The sequence below is a fragment of the Cucurbita pepo genome, chromosome 6 (assembly GCF_057944985.1).
Source record: "Cucurbita pepo subsp. pepo isolate OVF chromosome 6, ASM5794498v1, whole genome shotgun sequence".
Classification (NCBI taxonomy): domain Eukaryota; kingdom Viridiplantae; phylum Streptophyta; class Magnoliopsida; order Cucurbitales; family Cucurbitaceae; genus Cucurbita; species Cucurbita pepo.
Genome location: NC_141803.1, coordinates 3,818,797 through 3,839,781, shown reverse-complemented (window position 1 = coordinate 3,839,781; position 20,985 = coordinate 3,818,797). Strand labels below are relative to the sequence as shown.

The following is a 20,985-nucleotide window of genomic DNA, read 5'->3' as shown; positions in this document are numbered from 1 at the left end:
GCAAAATTGGAAATTAAGAGATTTATCCCGAAGTTTATGATATATTAGATACAAGGTAAATAAAAATATTAAATCGTTTTTTTTTTTTTAAAGATTAAAGATCAAATAAATACAAATTTTAAGATTAGTTCTAATTAATTTAACCTCCCAAATTATAATTTTATCGAGAATGAAATTAAACAAAATATTCCGGAAGTTCTTGGTCCCGATAACCCCTAACTTATTACCTATTTCTCTAGATTTATAAGATATTCTACACATAAATTTTCGACCCAAACTTTTCCATTTAAGTCGTTTTTTTTTTCTTTATATTTATTCAGAGGTAGCTGCTTTAACTTTATTACTCGAAATTTCGAAACATTCAATTAATTCCGATTAAAAAAAAGCTAAAAATTACTTATTTAAGAAGAGAAAAAATAAATAAATGATGAAAATTTCAAAAGTCGAAAAATAAATAAATGATGGGAAGTGTTAAGTCATAAATTTAGTAGATGAGACGTGAAAATGAATGAGGTAGACCATGAGGTACAGATAAATCGTTTTCATATGTATATTAATAGTAAAAAGAAATATATTTTTCAACGTTAAGGTATTAATGTAATTTTAAAATTTTAAAAATATTTTTGAAATGTGATGCTAATAATTTTTAAGTTTTAAGTTAAATTAATAAAAATACCTATAAACTTTGTATTTTATATCTAGTTTTAAATGAAAATCGTTAATATTTTATTTAAAAAATATAGTTGAAATTTAAAAGTTTCCATTAATACCCTTCAACTATATTTAAAAAAAAAAAAAAAATTATTATTAGTATTATGTTTATAAAAATATCATTAATATCTTCTACATTTATAAAAATCAAATTTAAATTTTATTTTTGAAATTTTTTTAAAGGTTTCTTCTAAGTTTTTATTTTATTTTATTTAAATGGAGAGTATTAACGAATTTTTTTTAAAACTTAAATATATTTTTAAACATTTTTTAAGGTTAGCTTTGGGCTCTCCAAAAGACCTCATACCAATGGTGATGTATTTTTTACTTATAAACATATGACCATTCCCTAAATTAGTCAATGTGGGACTCACTCTCAACAACGAATACGTTTAATACAAAATATTAACTAGGAATATTTTTTAAGTAAAGGTATTTTTGAGATTTTTTTTTTATAGTAAGAATGTATTTTAAATTTTAAAAAAAGTTAAAGCAGTATACTAATAATAAAGGTGTTATTAATTTTGTTTAGAATTTAAAAATAATTAAACATGTTTAAATCAATTTAATTTCGGGGTAATTTAGCCCATAAATTAATATTGTCATTGATGTTAATTTAATCGATAATAACTCTCAAATTCGAAAATTATTTCAAATATAAAATGAAAAAAAAAAAAAAAAAAAAAAAACTAAAAATGGGAGATTAAAAAAATAATAATTAATAATAATAATAATAAAAATGGAAAAAATTTAGTCATAAGTTGGGAACTTCGGCTTTGGTCCTTTATAACACCTCTTTGGGTGGATTACAGCCACCGGAAAAACTGCTTTATTTCTGAGCCTCTGTCGCTCAACGGTTCTGGCGATGGTGGAGAGAGCGGTGTTCGACGGAGAAGCGGCGGAGAGAGTGGTGGCGGAGCTGAGGGAGAGCTATAATTCCGGGAAGACGCGAAGCTACGAATGGAGAGTGAATCAATTGAAGAATCTGTTGAAATTGATTGAAGAAAACGAGGAAGAGATGGTCGATAAGATCCATTCGGATCTTCATAAACCCGAACCCGAAACCTTCACCCATGAGGTTCGTCACTTTATTCTCACTAATTTAATTAATAGTCTTCAATACTTTCGATTAACATTTAATTTTATATTTAATGCGTAAATAAATAAGTTTCATTGTTGAATGATGAAAGTCCTGCTAATTTAGAAAATCATCTTGAGTTTATAAGTGAGAAATACAATCTCCATTGGAGTGACCGCAAAGCAGTTTATGCTCAAAGTAGACAATATTGTGGTGTTCGCCCACTTCCAAATTTATCTCCAAAAATATTTAATATTTTGTAAAATTAAAATTAATTTTTTTAATGAAAAAATAAAATTAATAATTTCTAAATTTATGGAATACAAATTAAAAAATTAATGCTAGTGCTAAAGGGATGAAAATTGTAATTTTTTTTTTTATAAATTAAATTATAATATATATAAAAAAAAATGCAATAAACTATGGATTAATTTCAATCCGACCCTAAATTTTTTAAATGTTTTCATTTTAACCCTTGAAATTTAAGGGTTGATTTGAAATATAGTTCAAATTTGAAGGGTTAAAATGAAATTTAGAAAAGTTGGGGAGTATAATTGAAATAAATCCGTTATTTTCGATAATTTAACGGCAAAATAATATACAACAATGAATAAAATAAGAAATGAAAGGAATTATACGAAGCGGGAAAGCGCGGGAGGAACGTACAACCCAGCGGCAAGTCGGAGGATAACACCGAAAGCTTCACGCGCTTTCTTGGTGCCATCGGAAATGGAGAATGATCGACGAGTTGTGTGCCGAATGGCGGAGATTTGCAGCACATGAGAAGACGATCCCTCTTATCTTAATGATTCTCATGCTCCCTGTAATCGTTACGATATTTCGTCACCGAAGGATCACTCGAATCCATTTTTTTTTTCTCTCTCTCTTTATGCTGATACTCGTCGGCGGCGATGTTGGAGATGGAGATGTTCGAGGTGGCGGCGGCGATGGAGTTGGTGAAGAAGCTGAGAGGAAGTTTTACCACCGGCAGGACTCGGAGCTATGAGTGGAGAGTGCCGCAAGCTAGAGAGCTTCTTGAAGCTCAGCGTCGAGCATGAGGAATCGCTCTGACCTCTCCAAGCCTGTGATGGAATCCATTGTTCATGAGGTCTTCGTTTTTAAACTCAACTCCCTCACTGTTCTGATGCTCTGTGTCGGTTCTCCTGCTTGATCTGTTCTTCTGTTCGTTTTGTTATCGTTTTTTTTAGGCGCATGCTCGTCGTCGTTAATGATTTACGTGCTCAAAGTCTCGTCAGATTCGTAAATCTCGTGTTCTATGTTGTTCATGAATGTTCTGTTCAGTTCATTTCAATGGTACTTTCTGGTCGTTGAATTAACGAACGGCACCTGTTTGTCGAAATGTCCAGTCCTTCAAATTCCTTTTGTCCTTCTCCTCTTACTCTTACTAGCGCCAACAATGGAAGATATTCATCAATGCTTAGTTTTTGCTTCAACAACATTTCAAAGTTAGAGTTTCTCATTTATAAGGCTCGATGTCCTGTCTTGTTATTTGTTCAGTAGAACTTTCTCTCTATGTAATACCACATTTCTTCCTGCCTTTCTGCTTGTCTTCTCTAGTTCCCTTTCGCTCCTTCCCCATAATGTACTCGTGAGATCCCACGTTAGTTGGGGAGAAGAACGAAGCATTATTTATAAGGGTATGAAACCTCTTCCTAGCATACAACGTTTTAAATTTTTTTGAGGGAAAGCCTAAAAAAGAAAGTCCAAAAAGGACAATATCTACTAGCGGTGAGCTTGGGCTGTTACAAATGGTATCAGAGCCAGACACCAAGTGATGTGCCAGTGAGGAGGCTAGGGGGTAGACATTAGGCGGTGTGCTAACAAGGACGCTGGGCCTCGAAGAGGATGAATTGGGGGATCCCACATCGATTGGAGAAGGGAACGAGTGCTGGCGAGGATGCTGTATCCCAAAGGGGGTGGATTGTGAGATTCCACATCGGTTGGGGAGGAGAACGAACCATTCTTTACAAGGGTGTTAAAGACCTTGAGGGGTTGAGGGGTTTCCCGAGGACACTATTTGCTAACGGTGGATTTGAGCCGTTACAGTACTAGTACTCGAAAATCGTTGAACAAACGAAATGGAAGAGAGAAATCTTTTTTGTTTGACTTCTTATTATGCTTAACTAGGAGGGTTGTGTTGTATATTAGAAGATAGTTTCCACAAGAGATTAGTTTGGGAAGTTTATTTCCATGTCAATGTTTAATGATGTTCTGTTCTTATATAAAATTTAATGATTATCATGCATCTTGCATCTTCTAATTAACACTGTCACTTCTGATTAAACTGATGTGTGGCTTGTTATGCAGGTAGGTCTGTTAAAAAATTCGTGTCAATTGGCACTTAAAGAACTTAGGCATTGGATGGCACCAGAAAAGGTATTTGGTATTACAAACGTCCTGTTGATGGAACTGATATGTTCTTCATTTCTATTCCCTGAATGTGGATTACATTATGCTCGAGTTTGGCAGGTTAAAACTTCCATTACCATATTTCCTTCGTCTGCTGCAATTGTACCAGAACCTTTGGGTGTTGTCCTGATTATTTCAGCCTGGAATTATCCATACTGTACGTCAGTGTCAATTTGTGTTCTTGTTCATTCGCAGCCTTAAAATTGTCTAACAATCATTACTGTTACCCAGTGGTATCTCTTGATCCAGTTGTTGGAGCAATAGCAGCTGGTAATGCTGTGGTTCTAAAGCCATCGGAAATTTCCCCATCGACATCATCTTTAATGGCTAAACTTTTAGGGAAGTATTTGGATACTTCTGCTGTAAGAGTTGTTGAGGGTGCTGTTCCCGAAACTTCTGCTTTGCTTGAGCAAAAGTGGGACAAAATATTTTACACAGGTTTGTTCCCTTTACTTGAAAATAAAAGGGCAAGTTTGATCATATTATCTGCAGTTTATTTTATTGTACCTGTGTTTTGATTTCATCTCATATGTGATTATCCATATTGAACAAGGACTGTATGCTGAATTCAATGAAAGGTCAATAAGCCTTTAATTTGAGACTTGAGTAACTGCAACCGCAGGATTGAGTGACTTTTATAGTAAGATGAAGAAAGATAACGGTCCAAGTCCACCGCTAATAGATATTGTTGTCTTTTCCCTCAAAGTTTTTAAAACTCTTCTGTTAGGGAGAGGTTTCGATGTCCTTATAAAGGGTGTTTCGTTCTCCTCCCTAACCGATGTGAGATCTCACAATCCACCCCCTTCGGAATCCAGCATCCTCACTGGCACTCGTTCTCTTCTCCAATCAATGTGGGACCCTCCAATCTACCCTTTTTGGGGCCTAGTGTCCTTGCTAGCACACCGCCTCGTGTCCACCCCCTTTGGGCTCAGACTCCTCGTTGACACATCGCCTGGTGTCTAGCTCTGATACTATTTGTAACGACCGAAGTCCACCGCTAGTAGATATTATTCTCTTTATTCTCTTTGGGTATTCCCTTTCGAGCTTTCCCTCAAGATTTTTAAAACGTGTCTGCTAGGGAGATATTTCGACACCCTTATAAATGGTGTTTTATTCTCCTCCCCAATGAACGTGGGATCCCAATTTTATTTAGGAAATTGCATGTATGGATCAGAAGTACTAAGTTTTTCAGTGCGAAAAAAAAAACAAAGCAAATACCGGATGGTGTCTGGTGGCTTTTCTCCCATTTTCTTTTGCTCAATAAAGCTCTATCTTAAACTAGTGGCTCCTTAACTTGCAGGCAATGGAAGAGTAGGGCGAATAGTGATGGCAGCTGCTGCCAAGCACCTTACGCCAGTTGTACTAGAGCTTGGAGGAAAATCTCCAGTAGTAGTTGATTCAGAAATCAATTTACAAGTATTCCCCCTCCTCCTCATAGCATCATTGTGTATCCATTCGTGTTCAATTAGCTACTAATGCGACCATGTCTTAGTTGCTAGAATCTTATACAAATTCAAATATATCTGTTTGTCAAAGGTTGCGAGTAGGCGGATTATTTCTGGTAAGTGGGGTTGCAACAATGGACAAGCATGCGTTGCTCCTGATTATGTTATAACTACCAAAGAATTTGCTCCGAAGTTGGTAAGTTCCCTTAAACAAACAAGTTTGGTTCGTTGCACATGCTCAATTTGGTTTGGTTATCTTCAAATTCATGTTCATATCTCTAGGTGGAGTCCCTGAAACAAGAACTGGAGAGATTTTATGGAAAGAATCCATTGGAATCTAAAGATTTATCTCGCATTGTGAATGCTTACCACTTTGATCGCTTGATTAAACTCTTAGAGGAGGATAAAATTTCTGGCAAGATTGTGCATGGTGGTGAAAAGGACAAATCCAAATTGTATGTTAAAGTGTATCACTAGTCTGTAATATTGTTCGTTCATTAGTTAAATATTGACTGCTAATGAGCGGTACCTTTTCTATGATACAGGCAGATTGCTCCCACCCTCTTATTGGATGTTCCTCGAGACTCTCTGATTATGACGGAGGAGATATTTGGTCCCTTACTTCCCATTCTCACGGTAAATTTGATATTCTTAATTTTAATGGTAATTTGTAGGCTCTAACCGTTTAATTAACTACCCACCGCTAGCAGATACTATCCTCTTTGGGTTTTACCTTTCGGGGTTCCCCTCAAGGTTTTTAAAAATGTGTATGCTAGGGAGAGGTTTCCACACATCCTTATAAAGAATGCTCCGTTCTCCTCCCCAACCGATGTGGGATCTCACAATCCACCCTCCTTCGGGACCTAGCGTCTTTGTTGGCACTTGTTCCCTTCTCCAATCGATGTAGGACCCCTAATCCATCCCCCCTTCGGGGTCCAGCGTTCTCGCTGACACTGGTTCCCTTTCCAATCGAAGTGGGACCCCCCATTCCACCCCCTTTGGGGCCAGCGTCCTTGCTAGCACACCGCCTCATTTCCACCCCCCTTCAGGGCTCAACCTCCTCGCCGGCACATCACCTGATGTCTGGCTCTGATACCATTTGTAACAGTCTAAACACACCGCTAGCAGATATTGTCTTCTTTGTACTTTTTCTTTTGGTGTTTTTCTCAAAGTTTTTAAAAATGCGTATGCTAAGGAGAGGTTTCTACACCCTTATAAAGAATGTTTCGTTCTCCTCTCCAACCGATATGAGATCTCACATCTATTCTTCATTTTATATTTTTATTTTGATTAGGTAAAATAAGGAAAAGACAACAAATAGATTCGATGTTAATGTCGTAAAGCTATTTCGCATATGACCAAATTCTTTGATTTTATTCACCCCTCTCAAGTGTAAAATCTGTTCTTCAACAAAAAGAACAGTAATTTATTTTCATTGAACTCAGGGAATTTATTGCCTTAACTACCACTTCTGACATCAATAACAGTTCGAAAGAAGAAGAATTAATTATGTATATGCATATAGGCAAAAGGTTGAATGTAGGCATATGGGAATTGCTCTTTCTTGTATGGATAATGAAGAACACAATCTTTTTCTTGCCTTAATTTTGGGCTGGAGCAGGTCGACAAAGTGGAGGACAGCTTTGAAGTAGTCAACTCGGGCGCGAAGCCACTTGCAGCATATTTATTTACCAACAATAAGAAGCTCAAGGAACGGTTCGTGGCTTGTATCTCTGCAGGGGCCATAGGCATCAATGATACCGCCTTACAGGTAAGAATTCTTCCTTTTGCATACTGGCATAGACCTGAAGGGCAGTATCCCATTTAGACTTGATATCCTGCGTTTGAAAATACAAACAAAATTATTAGAACTGTCTCGAGTTTCCTTCTTATCAAGGCGACAATTTCAAAGTTTTTCGAGGTTTTAAAATGCGTCTGTTAGGGAGAGGTTTCCACACTTTTATAAAGATGTTTCATTCCCCTCTCTAAACGAGGTGGAATGTAATGACCCAAGCTCACCGCTAGCAGATATTGTCCTCTTTAGGCTTTCCCTTTCGAACTTTCCCTCGAGGTTTTTAAAATGTCTATACTATAGAGAGGGTCTAGCCTACTCTGGCCAATGCCTCACATCGTCCGGTGACTGGCTTTGATACCATTTGTAATAGCCCATGTCCACCGTAAGCAAATATTGTCAACTTTGGCCCGTTACGTATCGCCGTCGGCCTCACAATTTTTTAAAACGCGTCTACTAGAGAGAGAGTTCCACGATGTTCCTAAAACCCTATAGTAGCAAGTTGGCTGGTACAAAAAACATTTTTTTAAGTGATTTGCAACGTTTATCAACTTGGAAGTTGTGGGTTCTTATTTTAGGAATTTCTTTTTATGATTACTTAGTCGTAGCTTAAAACCAAAGATTTGACGAAAAATCATCTCAGATCAGACTCGAACCACATAACAATATATGTCTTAACCAATCTAGAAACATAGAACATTGAAGAGATTGAAATTTTATTTCATCATACATGCAGCTGTCGGTTAACACGCTACCATTCGGAGGAGTTGGGGAGAGCGGAATGGGAGCTTACCATGGGAAGTTCTCATTTGATGCATTTAGCCATAAAAAGGCTGTTCTTTATCGAATTTTCGCAGGCGACGTGCCGATGAGATACCCGCCTTACTCAAAGGAAAAGTTACGATTTCTGAAAGCTCTTCTCGGAGGTAGCCTATTGGAACTCATTCGTGCTCTTCTTGGTTGGTAGTAGTAAGCATCTCCTTTCACCCTTCTTTATTTATATCTTCTTCACTTGTGCTGTTCTTCTTTATCTGTCTTATTTACAGAATCAGTAGTGTTTGAGTTGGAGTTGTATAAGTCGTAAAAGAATTTAGAAGTATATATGTTCAATAAACAATCCTATAATTTGATTCTCATAGAAATTATTTTCAAGAAAAAAAAATGGTATTATTTTTTCATAGGAAGAATTAGACTAAAAAATAGTTTTAAAAATATTAATTTTGTTTTTTTTTTTTTTATAGAATTTTTAATTAAATGATGTATACCTAATTATTAATTTTAAATTTTATCTCACCATTTTCATTCAAAAATTTAAATAATCTCTGGTTATTAATTTTAAAATAATTATAAAAGGTTAATGATAATATAATAAAGAATATGAATATTTTTAAAATAAATAATAAAATTTAAGAATATAATCAAACGAACAATTTTCAATCAGGACGACATTATGTCCTTATCTCGGTTATAATAACAAATGCTATATTAGTTTTTTTTCCTTAAAAAAGTGGTTTACTAAATTCATAATATTAATATTTTGTTGCATTTTCAAATTCATAATCAAACAAAATAATTAAATTTTGATTTCAAATTTGAAGTTTTTAAATGGGAACTACACGTTTTTCAAATTTAGTGAAAATAATTTTTTTTACTAAATTCTTTGTTTTTTTTAACAAATTAAGAATAAATTGGTAAAGAATAAAATTTAGAAATTAAAATGTTGTTGTTGGTGAAATTTCAATTTTTAACTAAATGATGAACATCTGCACGAAAGCGACACGGGTTTGATTCGTCATAAGGGTCCCATATTATAATAAGTACAAGTTTGTGGTTAGGTAGGAATATTTTGGCTTTTTCGTGACGACTTAATTATTCAACTTGGGCCCGTGTCTTGAAGTGTTATTGGATCGAACTATAAACCTAGAAACATACTTAAAGCTCTTCTAACTCTCGAAAACACTACGGCTTAATTCTCTAAAATCAAACTATTTCTTCTCTCTCAATTCCATTCCAATCCCACTTTCATTCAGAATGATCGAGAATTTTTTGGGTATGGCTTGCTCTTTGGATATCCTTTATATGCGGGATCGACGTCAACGTTGGAATTACGTGCTTGTTGATTGTGATTTTTTATAATATTATAGAGACATCTAAAGATTACACGTTTTTTTTATTGTCTATTATTTTATATCGGATGAGATTGTGAGATCCCACCGTGGATGGAAGGCGAACAAACATTCATTCTAAGAATGTAAAAACCTTTCCCTAAAAGACATGTTTTAAAATTTGTAAAGCTAAAAATTATACGTAACCGAACAAAGTGAACAATATCTACCCATGAGCTTGAATTGTTACAAATTGGACCTTAAAGGAATAGTGGACTAGAGAACAAAACATTCTTATAAAGGTACAGAAACCTTCTAGAGGTGTTTTAAAATTGTGAGACCCTATCTCTCATCGTCAGCTACAGAGTTGACTTAGCATTTGTCATCATAGTGCTTCGCCCGTATATGTCGTATACTATCTTTGAAGGTATTTAGAATCCGATCAGGAAAAGGAAAATCGGAAGACGACCCACCTAGGTGCGTGGAGCACAGGCGCTTTCTTCGTGGCAGGTAAAATGGAGGATGATCGATGAGCTGTGGCGCTGTGAGAAAGGCGACACCTCCATCTTAGCGTTTCGCCTGCTCCCTGACATCACTCCGGCAACTCCCTCACTCGAAGGATCACTCGAAGGTCGAATCAACTCCTACAAGATCTCTCTCTCTCTCTCTCTCTCTCTCTCTCTCTCTGTATATACGGATTGTTGTCGGCGGCGGAGGTGATTCGCGATGTCGGAAGCGAAGGTGTTCGATGCGACGGCGGCGACGGAGTTGGTGAAGGAGCTGAGAGGCACTTTTGCCTCCGGCAGGACGCGGAGCTATGAGTGGAGAGTATCGCAGCTTGAGAGCATCTTGAAGCTTAGCGCTGACCATGAGGAAGAGATCAGCGATGCGATTCATTCAGACCTCTCCAAGCCTGCGTTGGAATCCATCATTCATGAGGTCTTCGTTCTTAAACTTAATTTCTTCACTGTTTTGATGCTCGTTTGACCTATTCTTGTATTCGATTTTGATCGTTTTTTTTAAGCATTTGCTCGTTATTGATAATGATTTTGTTGATCTGAGTCTCGTCAGATTCATGATATCCGTGTTCATAAATGTGCTGTTCTGTTATCACTGTTTCTTGTGGTTGAATTAACGAACGGCACCTGTTTGTTGAAATGTCCAATCCTTCAAATTCGTTTTGCGCGGGACCGTGTGATCATTGAAGTAACTTATCGGCGCCATTAATGGAAGATATCCATTAATGCTTAGTCTTTGCTTCAACTATATTTCGAAGTCAGAGTTCCTCATTTATTAGGCTTGATGTCCCACTTTGTTAGCTGTCAAGTTGAAGTATCTCCATATTTAATTTTTCTATTGCTCCCCTTTTGCTTGTCTTCTCTAAAATAGTCCTTTTTAGCCGTTTGGACATGAGAGTTGTTCTCATTTGGCAAACAGCTTCATCTTGAAATCTTGGTTCTGTATCAATTAGAAGCAGTGGGGGATAGTTAGTAGATGACAGTGGTTTTATGGATAAGAATTGTCGACTTATTATGTAAAAGTAGGAGGGTTGTTGTAACAGCTCAAGCTCACCGCTAGTAGATTTGTCCACATCTTTATGAGAAATGTTTCGTTCCCCTCTCTAACTGATGTGAGATCTCACAATCCACTCCCTTGAGGCTCAGTATCCTCGCTAGTACACTGCTCGATGTCTCGCTTTGGTACCATTTGTTACAGCCCAAGCCTACCACTGGCAGATATTATCCACACCCTTATAAGAAATGCTCCGTTCCCCTCTTCAACTGATATGAGATCTCACAATCCACCCCTTGGAGGTCCAGTGTTCTCGCTAACACACCACTCGGTGTCTGGCTCTGGTACTATTTGTAACAGCTCAAGCCCACCACTAACAGATATTGTCCACACCCTTATAAGAAATGTTTCGTTCCTCTCTCCAACCGATATGGGTTCCCACAATCCATCCCCTTGGGGGCCAACGTCCTCGCTAGCACACTGCCCGTTGTCTAGCTCTGGTACCATTTGTAACAACCCAAACCCATCACTAGCAGATATTGTCCGCTTTTGCTCGTTACATATCGCTGTCAGCCTCACGATTTTAAAACGCGTTTACTAGGGAAAGGTTTCCACACCCTTATAAAAAATGTTTCGTTCCCCTCTCCAACCGATGTGGGGTCTCACATGCGAACAAAGTTTCCACTAGAGATTTGTTTCGGAAGTGTATTTCTACGTTAATGTTTAATAATCATCAGTTCTTATGTTATAGATTAATGATCATCATGCATCATGCATCTTCTAAATTAACACGGTCACTTCTGGTCGAGTTGTTTGGGTTCTCTGCACAAATTCAAGCATTCTGTACAGTTTCTTTTTGAAGTATTGTCATTTTGGTCATGATGGGTCAGTGCCCTGATACTCATCAGTTAAAGCTAAGATCCTGCAGTTCTTTGAGTTAATTATTTCATGAAGTCTCTCTTTCAGCTACATTTTTTCTCAGATCAGTTGAAGTTTTCTTCCCCTTTAAACCGATGCGTTACTTGTTATGCAGATAGGCATGGTAAAGAATTCGTGTAAATTGGCTCTTAAAGAACTTAGGCGTTGGATGACACCAGAGAAGGTATTTGGCATTACAAACTTCCTGTGAATGGGCATATTTTGTGTATAACTTTCTTGCAATAACATCATGCTCTATTATCAAAGGTTCAAACTACAATTACCACTTTTCCTTCGTCTGCTGAAATTGTACCAGAACCTTTGGGTGTTGTGCTGAACATTTCTCCTTGGAATTATCCATTCTGTACGTTAGCTTCAATTCGTCTTTTTGTCGTATCTTATTGAAAGTCTGCAGCCTTCAAACGGTTGGGAGGAGAACGAAATATTCTTTATAGGGGTGTGGAAACCTCTCTCTAGCCGACGCGTTTTAAAAACCTTGAGGTGAAACCTGAAAGGGAGTCCAAAGCGGACAATATCTGCTAGCGGTGAGCTTAATTGATATTAAAGACATTAACCGTTGTTGTCCACATTTCCCAGTTCTATCTCTTGATCCAGTTGTTGGAGCAATAGCAGCTGGTAATGCTGTGGTTCTAAAGCCATCAGAAATTTCCCCAACAACATCATCTTTAATAGCTAAACTTTTAGGGAAGTATTTGGATACTTCTGCCGTAAAGGTTGTCGAGGGTGCTGTTCCCGAAACTAATGCTTTGCTTGAGCAAAAGTGGGACAAGATATTTTACACAGGTCTGTGCCATTAAGCTTGAACTAGTGGGGTGCTGTGTCTGGTGCTGTGCCTGGTGGCTTTTATCCCATTTCCTTTTGCTCAAATCAGCTCTTTCTTAAACTAGTGGCTTCTTAATTTGCAGGCAATGGGAGAGTGGGGCGTATAGTGATGGCAGCTGCTGCCAAGCACCTTACGCCAGTTGTTTTAGAGCTTGGAGGAAAATCTCCAGTAGTAGTGGACTCAAAAATCAATTTACAAGTACTTATTTCTATTCGAGTTCAGTTAGCTACTAATGCTATCATCCTAATGGTTAGCATCTGATACAAATTCAAATATTTCTGTTTGTCGAAGGTTGCGTGCCGGCGGATTATTGCTGGTAAGTGGGGTGGTAACAATGGACAAGCATGCGTTTCTCCTGATTATATCATAACTACGAAAGAAGTTGCTCCAAAATTGGTAAGTTCCTTCACTTACACAAATAAATTTTGTACGTTGCACTTACTCAATTTGGTTATCTTCAAATTCATGTTCATATCTCTAGGTGGAGTCCCTAAAACAAGAACTGGAGAGATTTTATGGAAAGAATCCATTGGAATCTAAAGATTTATCTCGCATTGTGAATGCTAACCACTTTGATCGCTTGACAAAGCTCTTGGATGATGATAAAGTTTCTGGCAAGATTGTGCTTGGAGGTGAAAAGGACAAATCCAAATTGTATGTTGAATTTACATCACTGGCCTGCTCTTTTGTCCATTAATCAGCTAAATATTGACTGCTAAGGATGCCCTTTTTGTCCTGTTTCATGATGCAGGCAGATTGCTCCCACCCTCTTACTGGATGTCCCTAGAGACTCTCTGATTATGACGGAGGAGATATTTGGTCCCTTACTTCCCATTATCACGGTAAGGGTTCTTTTCTCTTTTAATATTTTTGTTTTATCAGGTAAAATAAGGAAAAGATAACAAAGAGATTCGATGTTTATGCCGTGAACGTTTTTGCTCGGAGCAAAATTGATCGAATCTACTAACCTCTCTCCACAATGGACCTTTTTTCATCGAGCAAGGAATTCTGCTTCTTGTTAGGAACCATGACTCTCCACAATGGTATGATATTGTCAAGCTCTCATGGCTTGGCTTTTGGTTTCCTCAAAAGGCCTCATACCAATGGAGATGTATTCCTTACTTATAAACCCATGATCAACCCCTTAATTAACCAATGTGGGACTCCTCTCCCAACAATCCTCCCCTTGGACAAAGTACACCCTAGAGCCTCCCCAAAGGCCTATGGAGCCCTTATACAGTCTCCCTTTAATCGAGGCTAGACTCCTTTGGAGCCTTCGAACAAAGTACACCCTTTGTTCGACACTTTAGTCACTTTTGACTACACCTTTGAGTCTCACTACTTCTTTGTTCGACATTTGAGGATTCTATTGATATGGCTAAATTAAGGACATGGCTCTGATACCATGTTAGGAACCACAACTCTCCACAATGGTATGATATTGTCCACTTTGAGTATAAGCTCTCATGGCTTTGCTTTTGGTTTTCTCAAAAGCCTCGTACCAATGGAGTTGTATTCCTTACTTATAAACCTATGATCAACCCCTTAATTAACTGATGTGGGACTTCTCTCCCAACAATCTTCCCCTCGAACAAAGTACACCATAGAGCCTCCCCAAAGGCCTATGGAGCCCTTATATAGCCTCCCTTTAATCGAGGCTAGACTCCTTTGGAGCCTTCGAACAAAGTACACCCTTTGTTCGACACTTTAGTCACTTTTGACTACACCTTTGAGTCTCACTACTTCTTTGTTCGACATTTGAGGATTCTATTGATATGGCTAACTTAAGGACATGGCTCTGATACCATGTTAGGAACCACAACTCTCCACAATGGTATGATATTGTCCACTTTGAGTATAAGCTCTCATGGCTTTGCTTTTGGTTTTCTCAAAAGCCTCGTACCAATGGAGTTGTATTCCTTACTTATAAACCTATGATCAACCCCTTAATTAACTGATGTGGGACTTCTCTCCCAACAATCTTCCCCTCGAACAAAGTCTCCCAACAATCTTCCCCTCGAACAAAGTACACCATAGAGCCTCCCCAAAGGCCTATGGAGCCCTTATATAGCCTCCCTTTAATCGAGGCTAGACTCCTTTGGAGCCTTCGAACAAAGTACACCCTTTGTTCGACACTTTAGTCACTTTTGACTACACCTTTGAGTCTCACTACTTCTTTGTTCGACATTTGAGGATTCTATTGATATGGCTAACTTAAGGACATGGCTCTGATACCATGTTAGGAACCACAACTCTCCACAATGGTATGATATTGTCCACTTTGAGTATAAGCTCTCATGGCTTTGCTTTTGGTTTTCTCAAAAGCCTCGTACCAATGGAGTTGTATTCCTTACTTATAAACCTATGATCAACCCCTTAATTAACTGATGTGGGACTTCTCTCCCAACAATCTTCCCCTCGAACAAAGTCTCCCAACAATCTTCCCCTCGAACAAAGTACACCATAGAGCCTCCCCAAAGGCCTATGGAGCCCTTATATAGCCTCCCTTTAATCGAGGCTAGACTCCTTTGGAGCCTTCGAACAAAGTACACCCTTTGTTCGACACTTTAGTCACTTTTGACTACACCTTTGAGTCTCACTACTTCTTTGTTCGACATTTGAGGATTCTATTGATATGGCTAAGTTAAGGACATGACTCTGATACCATGTTAGGAACCACGATTCTTCACAATGGTATGATATTGTTCTTTTTGAGCATAAACTCTCATGATTTTGCTTGGAGATGTATTCCTTACTTAGAAACACATGATCAACCCCTTAATTAGCCGATGTGGAACTCCTCTCCTAACAATCTTCGTTATATAGTAATACACAAAAAGAAATTCTTTGACTATAGGCATATGATGGACTGAAACTGCTAATACTTGGAAGTTGCACTTTTTTTGTGTGGGGAACTATAATGGATGATGAATAATACAATCTTCTTCTTCTTCTTCGTCTTCATCCCTCTTTTTTTCCTTCTTTTTTTCCCTTTCTTTTGGCTGGACTGGAGCAGGTAGACAAACTGGAGGACTGCTTTGACATAGTGAATTCGGGCACAAAGCCACTGGCAGCATATTTATTTACCAGCAATAAAAAGCTCAAGGAACAGTTCGTGGCTTGCATCTCTGCAGGGGCTGTGGTTATCAATGACACCACATTACATGTAAGAATTCTGGAATTGATATGATATGATGGAGTTTAATTACCCTATTAGAAATCATGGATCTCCACAATGATGACTACCATGAAAAACCGTTTCTCTTAGGTATTGGAGGTTTTAAGTTCTTGTCTAGGAATTTCCTTTTATGATCACTTTAGTTGTCACGGGCGACAATAAAATCTCGAGCGAGTATCCATTTAGCTTAAAAAACCGAAGATTCGACCTATATCAGTTAACCAAAAACCATATCGAATCGGTCTCCCACCCATGTTGCTTCGATATCAATATGTTACTCGATCGATATAGAGTTGGAAGCATTGAAGAGGCTGTAAGTTTTGTTTGATGATATGTGCAGCTGGCAGTTAGCACACTACCATTTGGAGGAGTTGGGGAGAGTGGAATGGGAGCTTACCATGGGAAGTTCTCATTTGATGCATTTAGCCATAAGAAGGCTGTTCTATATCGAAGTTTTGCAGGCGATGTGGCGATGAGATACCCGCCTTACACACCGGGAAAGCTAAGGTTTCTGAAAGCTCTTCTTGGAGGTGGCATATTGGGACTCATTCGTGCTATTCTTGGTTGGTCGTAAGCATCTTCTTTCACCCTTTATTTATGTCTTCTTAACTTGTGCTGCCTGCCTTGTGTCTCTTCATTTTCAAATTTGTGCCATATTTGCAGAATCATTTGTGTTTGGGCTGTAATTGTATGATAGGATAATTCGTAAGAGAATTTGGATGTATATTCAATAAGTATCGAGTTTTTTTCATTTTAAACCAAAATGAACACCAAGTAAGAATACCTGTTGTGTTTATGAAATTATTGATTTATAAGTGAGGACACTGAACCTTGAAGGGGGTGAACCTTGAAGGGGGTGGATTGTGAGATCCGATTGAACGTTGGGCTTGGATTGTGAGATCCCACAGAGGAGTACGAGTGCCAGTGAGGACGCTGGACCCGGAAGTATTGTGAGATCAACATTCCTTATAAGGGTCTATTAGACTGTTTTAAAAGCCTTGAGTGGAATCTAACCGATTTTAAAAGCCAGACCCTTGAGTGGAAGCCAACTACTATTTTAAAAGCCTTGAGTGGAAGCCAACTGTTTTAGAAGCCTTGAGTGGAAGCCAACGGTTTTAGAAGCCTTGAGTGGAAGCCAACGGTTTTAGAAGCCTTGAGTGGAAGCCTACGGTTTTAAAAGCCTTGAGTGGAAGCCAACGGTTTTAAAAGCCTTGAGTGAAAGCCCGGGACAATATTTGCTCTAGATTTTGACTTTATTTAATTTTATTTATTTATTATTATTAATTACTATAGATTAGTCCTATCCAAGGATTTGTATATAAATAATCTTACCATATATAGGAAATCAATGACGTTGAAGGAGTTAATAGCTTTTGTAGTTCAACAATTACCGAGGTTCAACAATTACAGGGTTGAATGATCGAACTATTGACCTTTTTTTCTACTTACCTATGTGAAGTTCTAAATATTACCTCTAATTTATATAATTGAGGTCTCAGGAATTCTTGCCCCATAAAAAAAAATAATAATAAAAAAAAATAAAAATAATCTACATCTTTATTATAATATTTTAAAAAAATTCATATAGATAATTCATAATTAAAGGTAAATACGTTGATAATTATATAGAAATACTAGAAACTCAACAAAAACACAAATAGTTAAGTAAGATCCATTCACAAAGTAGGAGTTAAATAAACACAATCCTATATGAAGTGCAAGAGAGAGAAGTAGTGATGGGGATTAGGAAGAAGAGTCCTACAAACCAACCGAAGGGAGAGTTAGGGTTCGGGCCTATGAGAATGAGCATTATAAACAAAAACCCTAGTTTTCTCACGTGCAAACAAAAATCAGAGATACATAAATTATATAATTAGATCAGATAAACTGAAGAAACCAAAAAAACAATAGACTGATGAAACCAAAAAAACATAATTTACAAGCGGCCATAAAAAAAAAAAAAAAAAGTTATATAGTGATGTCCTAAATCCATTTTCCTTAATCCGGGTAGTCAGAAGCTTGTAAAATTTGAAAAAGATCCGATCGTTGTTGTTCGGTTAATTCGGTTGGAAACTCAACCAAAAACTTTACTTTCAAGCTGCCTCTCTTATCCTCGTGTTTATGTTTAGGCATACCTTGACCTTTAATGAGCTTCTCGTAACCAGGCCAAACGACATTGTTTGTCTCCAAACTCATTGTTTCTCCTCCCAATAGAGGCACTAAAATGGTACAACCAGTTAGTGCTTTTAGTAGAGGGATCGCCATGGTTATCTCCAAGTCGTCGCCTTCTCTTTTGAAGTATGCGTGTTGCTTCTCAGCTATCACGAACGACATGTCGCCTAGGTAACTGCCTGACCTCTTGTTCCCCGTTCCTTCAAATGTTATCTTCGTCCCCTTTCTCCACCCTGGCTTTACTTTTATCGTCAACGTTTCCTCTTCCTCAATTGGTTGTCTATCAACATATGTACCATCTTTAATTCATGAACCAACAATTTAAAAGATCTAAATCATAGCTAATTTAATACAGTTTAGTGGATAAAACATCAACTATCACCGCAAAAGACTGATAAATAAAGTACTAATTTAATACAATTTAGTGGATAAAACATCAACTATCACCCCAAAAGACCGTACTAATTTAATACAGTTTAGTGGATAAAACATCAACTATCACCCCAAAAGACCGTACTAATTTAATACAGTTTAGTGGATAAAACATCAACTATCACCCCAAAAGACCGTACTAATTTAATACAGTTTAGTGGATAAAACATCAACTATCACCCTAAAAGACCTACTAATTTAATACAGTTTAGTGGATAAAACATCAACTATCACCCTAAAAGACCTACTAATTTAATACAGTTTAGTGGATAAAACATCCACTATCACCCCAAAAGACTGATAAAATACTAATTTAATACCGTTTAGTGGATAAAACATCAATTATCACCCAAAAAGACTCATAAAGTACAGTAAAAGAACAACGAACAACGATCCAAAAATTGATGCTTCAATCTCTCGCTCCCCTAATTATATATAGTTTCTATAATTTCAATGATTTAGTTTCAATAAATCATAAATTTAGTTATTATAATTTAATTATAATTTAAATATTTATTGAAAATATAAAAAATAAAATTAAATATCAGAAAGGGAAATGGCTATAGATTTTATAAAGAAGAGAACGAACCCTGTGATCGAGAGGATGTCTCTTGTAACCTTGATTTTCTTCAGGCACCCAAAGCAGAGCTCCTCCAGCGTGCATTCGAGCTGCTTCTCGATCGTCGCCGGCTTCAGCACGCCGGAGGAATTCGAGAACATGATCGGCATCGAATCGATGCTTCTCCGCCCGCTGCTCACTCGAGACGCCACCGGTCCAGAGCTCCTCCGGCTCATGCTCCGAAACTGAGACGTCGACGACGGATTTTGACCTCTCCGACTTGCATTTCGAGACAGATAAGAGAATCCGCTATCATAGCTTCGAGGTCTGAGACTCGTCGGATCATTCTCTCGCATACTCCGACCTCCATATCTAAAGCTCTGAACGCCTCTGATCGGCCTCGGTCCTTCCTTTTTAACTTCTTCATGATCCTGAAAACAACGATTATTATCGATTAAACGCCTAATTTCTTCAAATTAGGGCTTCTCCATCCTTCGATCTGGTTCGATCAAATCAGCCGCAGATCAAATCAACTCTCCAGAATTGGCGCAAAACGAAAACGAAAACGAAAAACGAACGAGGATCGAATTAGTACAAACAATTCGAATTCAAGAGATCTCCTATGCACACTCTACGATTAAAAGAAACTTTCAAAGCCTGATTGAAACAGAAACGCAATCCGCAAAAATTAGAACGACCAGAGCAGGCACGTCAATTCAACGTACCTTAGAAGGTTGATTATCAACCGCGTCAGAGGTGGAATCAATAACATTGTTATCCTTTTTAGAATTCTTGACCTTGGAATGCCATTTTCTGAAGAATTCTTTGTAGGATTTGAAGAATTTTCGAAAGGAGATGCCAAGAACCTGTGGAAGATCCACCATGAATGAGAGAAAGACAGAGAATGGAAGAAAGCAAAGAGAAAGAAAATAGAATTTTTTTTACTTTGTCCACAAAAAAAAAATGAAAGGTTATTTTTGAAAATGCATTATTAATTTGGTTTTCTGTTAATTCCGCGCTATTTATTTGCCCAAAGAAAATGTATGTTTTAAATATATAGTAAATTTTGAAGATGACATTAATACCTTCAATTTTTATTTTTTAAAAAAGTTTTTATTATCATAAATATATAAATGAAAATTATTTATTTATACCTCATAAAGTTTTTTTTTTTTTTTTTTGATGTTTTTTAAAAATTTAAAAGTATTATGGATTTTTTTATTAAAAAATAAGAGACTATTAATTAAAATAATTTATGAAAATACTTTTATGTTAGTTTTTTAGTATTTTTTTTAAATATTAAAAAAATATTATATACCCGATAAATTTTGAAAAATGACATTAACACCCTTAATTTTTATTTTTATTTTTAGATGAAAATTGTTTATTTATACCTCATAAATTATCTCATTCTAAAAATTTAAAACTTTTTTTACAATATGGTACAAATAGTTATGCGAACCTAAAGTTTTTATTTATTTATTTATTTATTTTTTTTTTTAGAAAAATTCAAATGATTTTTTTTTATTAAAAAATTAGATAGTATTAATTAAAATAATTTGTGAGAGTATTGTTCTAAATACTTTTATGTTAGTTTTTTACTAATTTTTTTTTTCAAAATATTAAAAAAATACTATATGCTCGATAAATTTTGAAAAATGACATTAACACCCTTATTTTATTTTTTTTGATGGTCAATATATAGATAAAAATGGTTTATTTATACCTTACAAATTATCTCTAAATAATTTATTAAATAATTTATAAAAGTCATTCTAAAAATTAAGTGTTTTTAAAATAAGGTGTTTT

The 20,985-nt window shown here is 36.6% G+C and overlaps 3 protein-coding genes and 1 long non-coding RNA gene across 6 annotated transcripts; 2 read left to right on the top strand and 2 right to left on the bottom strand.

Annotated features, from left to right (window-relative positions):
• Positions 1–1,493: 1,493 nt before the first annotated feature.
• Positions 1,494–8,573, top strand: LOC111796560 (aldehyde dehydrogenase family 3 member H1). Of its 2 annotated transcripts, none has more exons than XM_023679233.2 (10): positions 1,494–1,789; positions 4,118–4,186; positions 4,280–4,376; positions 4,451–4,657; positions 5,520–5,635; positions 5,756–5,860; positions 5,947–6,119; positions 6,210–6,300; positions 7,286–7,435; positions 8,193–8,573. In XM_023679233.2, the coding sequence occupies exons 1-10, from the start codon at positions 1,577–1,579 to the stop codon at positions 8,421–8,423; spliced, it is 1,452 nt and encodes a 483-aa protein (XP_023535001.1). In that variant the 5' UTR covers positions 1,494–1,576; the 3' UTR covers positions 8,424–8,573. The 2 variants fall into 2 exon arrangements, with proteins under 2 accessions (XP_023535001.1, XP_086980652.1); XM_087124526.1 differs by lacking the exon at positions 1,494–1,789 and adding an exon at positions 2,202–2,897.
• Positions 7,056–8,490, bottom strand: LOC147792179 (uncharacterized). The gene is made up of 2 exons (XR_015421307.1): positions 8,250–8,490; positions 7,056–7,502 (listed from the first exon to the last, which is right to left on the bottom strand). It is a non-coding gene; the product is annotated as an uncharacterized LOC147792179 (long non-coding RNA).
• An 877-nt stretch (positions 8,574–9,450) lies between the features above and the next one.
• On the top strand, positions 9,451–16,764 carry LOC111797007 (aldehyde dehydrogenase family 3 member H1). Of its 2 annotated transcripts, XM_023679851.2 has the most exons (10): positions 9,451–10,500; positions 12,107–12,175; positions 12,259–12,355; positions 12,589–12,795; positions 12,918–13,033; positions 13,127–13,231; positions 13,317–13,489; positions 13,587–13,677; positions 15,852–16,001; positions 16,354–16,764. In XM_023679851.2, the coding sequence occupies exons 1-10, from the start codon at positions 10,288–10,290 to the stop codon at positions 16,585–16,587; spliced, it is 1,455 nt and encodes a 484-aa protein (XP_023535619.1). In that variant the 5' UTR covers positions 9,451–10,287; the 3' UTR covers positions 16,588–16,764. The 2 variants fall into 2 exon arrangements, with proteins under 2 accessions (XP_023535619.1, XP_086980651.1); XM_087124525.1 differs by lacking the exon at positions 12,589–12,795.
• Positions 16,765–16,790: 26 nt separating this feature from the next.
• Positions 16,791–20,152, bottom strand: LOC111797010 (uncharacterized). The gene is made up of 3 exons (XM_023679852.2): positions 19,902–20,152; positions 19,207–19,607; positions 16,791–18,465 (listed from the first exon to the last, which is right to left on the bottom strand). Exons 1-3 carry the CDS (start codon positions 20,058–20,060, stop codon positions 18,012–18,014), a joined length of 1,014 nt encoding a protein of 337 aa, XP_023535620.1. The 5' UTR covers positions 20,061–20,152; the 3' UTR covers positions 16,791–18,011.
• Between the last annotated feature and the right edge of the window lie 833 nt (positions 20,153–20,985).

Coding starts and splice junctions, on each gene's coding strand:
- LOC111796560 (XM_023679233.2), top strand. CDS start 1,577: ATGGTGGAGAGAGCGGTGTTCGACGGAGAAGCGGCGGAGAGAGTGGTG. Junction 4,187..4,279: donor ATTGGATGGCACCAGAAAAG/GTATTTGGTATT, acceptor CGAGTTTGGCAG/GTTAAAACTTCCATTACCAT. Junction 5,636..5,755: donor ATTCAGAAATCAATTTACAA/GTATTCCCCCTC, acceptor TGTTTGTCAAAG/GTTGCGAGTAGGCGGATTAT.
- LOC111797010 (XM_023679852.2), bottom strand. CDS start 20,060: ATGGTGGATCTTCCACAGGTTCTTGGCATCTCCTTTCGAAAATTCTTC. Junction 19,608..19,901: donor TTGATAATCAACCTTCTAAG/GTACGTTGAATT, acceptor CGTTGTTTTCAG/GATCATGAAGAAGTTAAAAA. Junction 18,466..19,206: donor GACATCCTCTCGATCACAGG/GTTCGTTCTCTT, acceptor ATATGTTGATAG/ACAACCAATTGAGGAAGAGG.
- LOC111797007 (XM_023679851.2), top strand. CDS start 10,288: ATGTCGGAAGCGAAGGTGTTCGATGCGACGGCGGCGACGGAGTTGGTG. Junction 12,176..12,258: donor GTTGGATGACACCAGAGAAG/GTATTTGGCATT, acceptor CTATTATCAAAG/GTTCAAACTACAATTACCAC. Junction 13,678..15,851: donor CCTTACTTCCCATTATCACG/GTAAGGGTTCTT, acceptor GGACTGGAGCAG/GTAGACAAACTGGAGGACTG.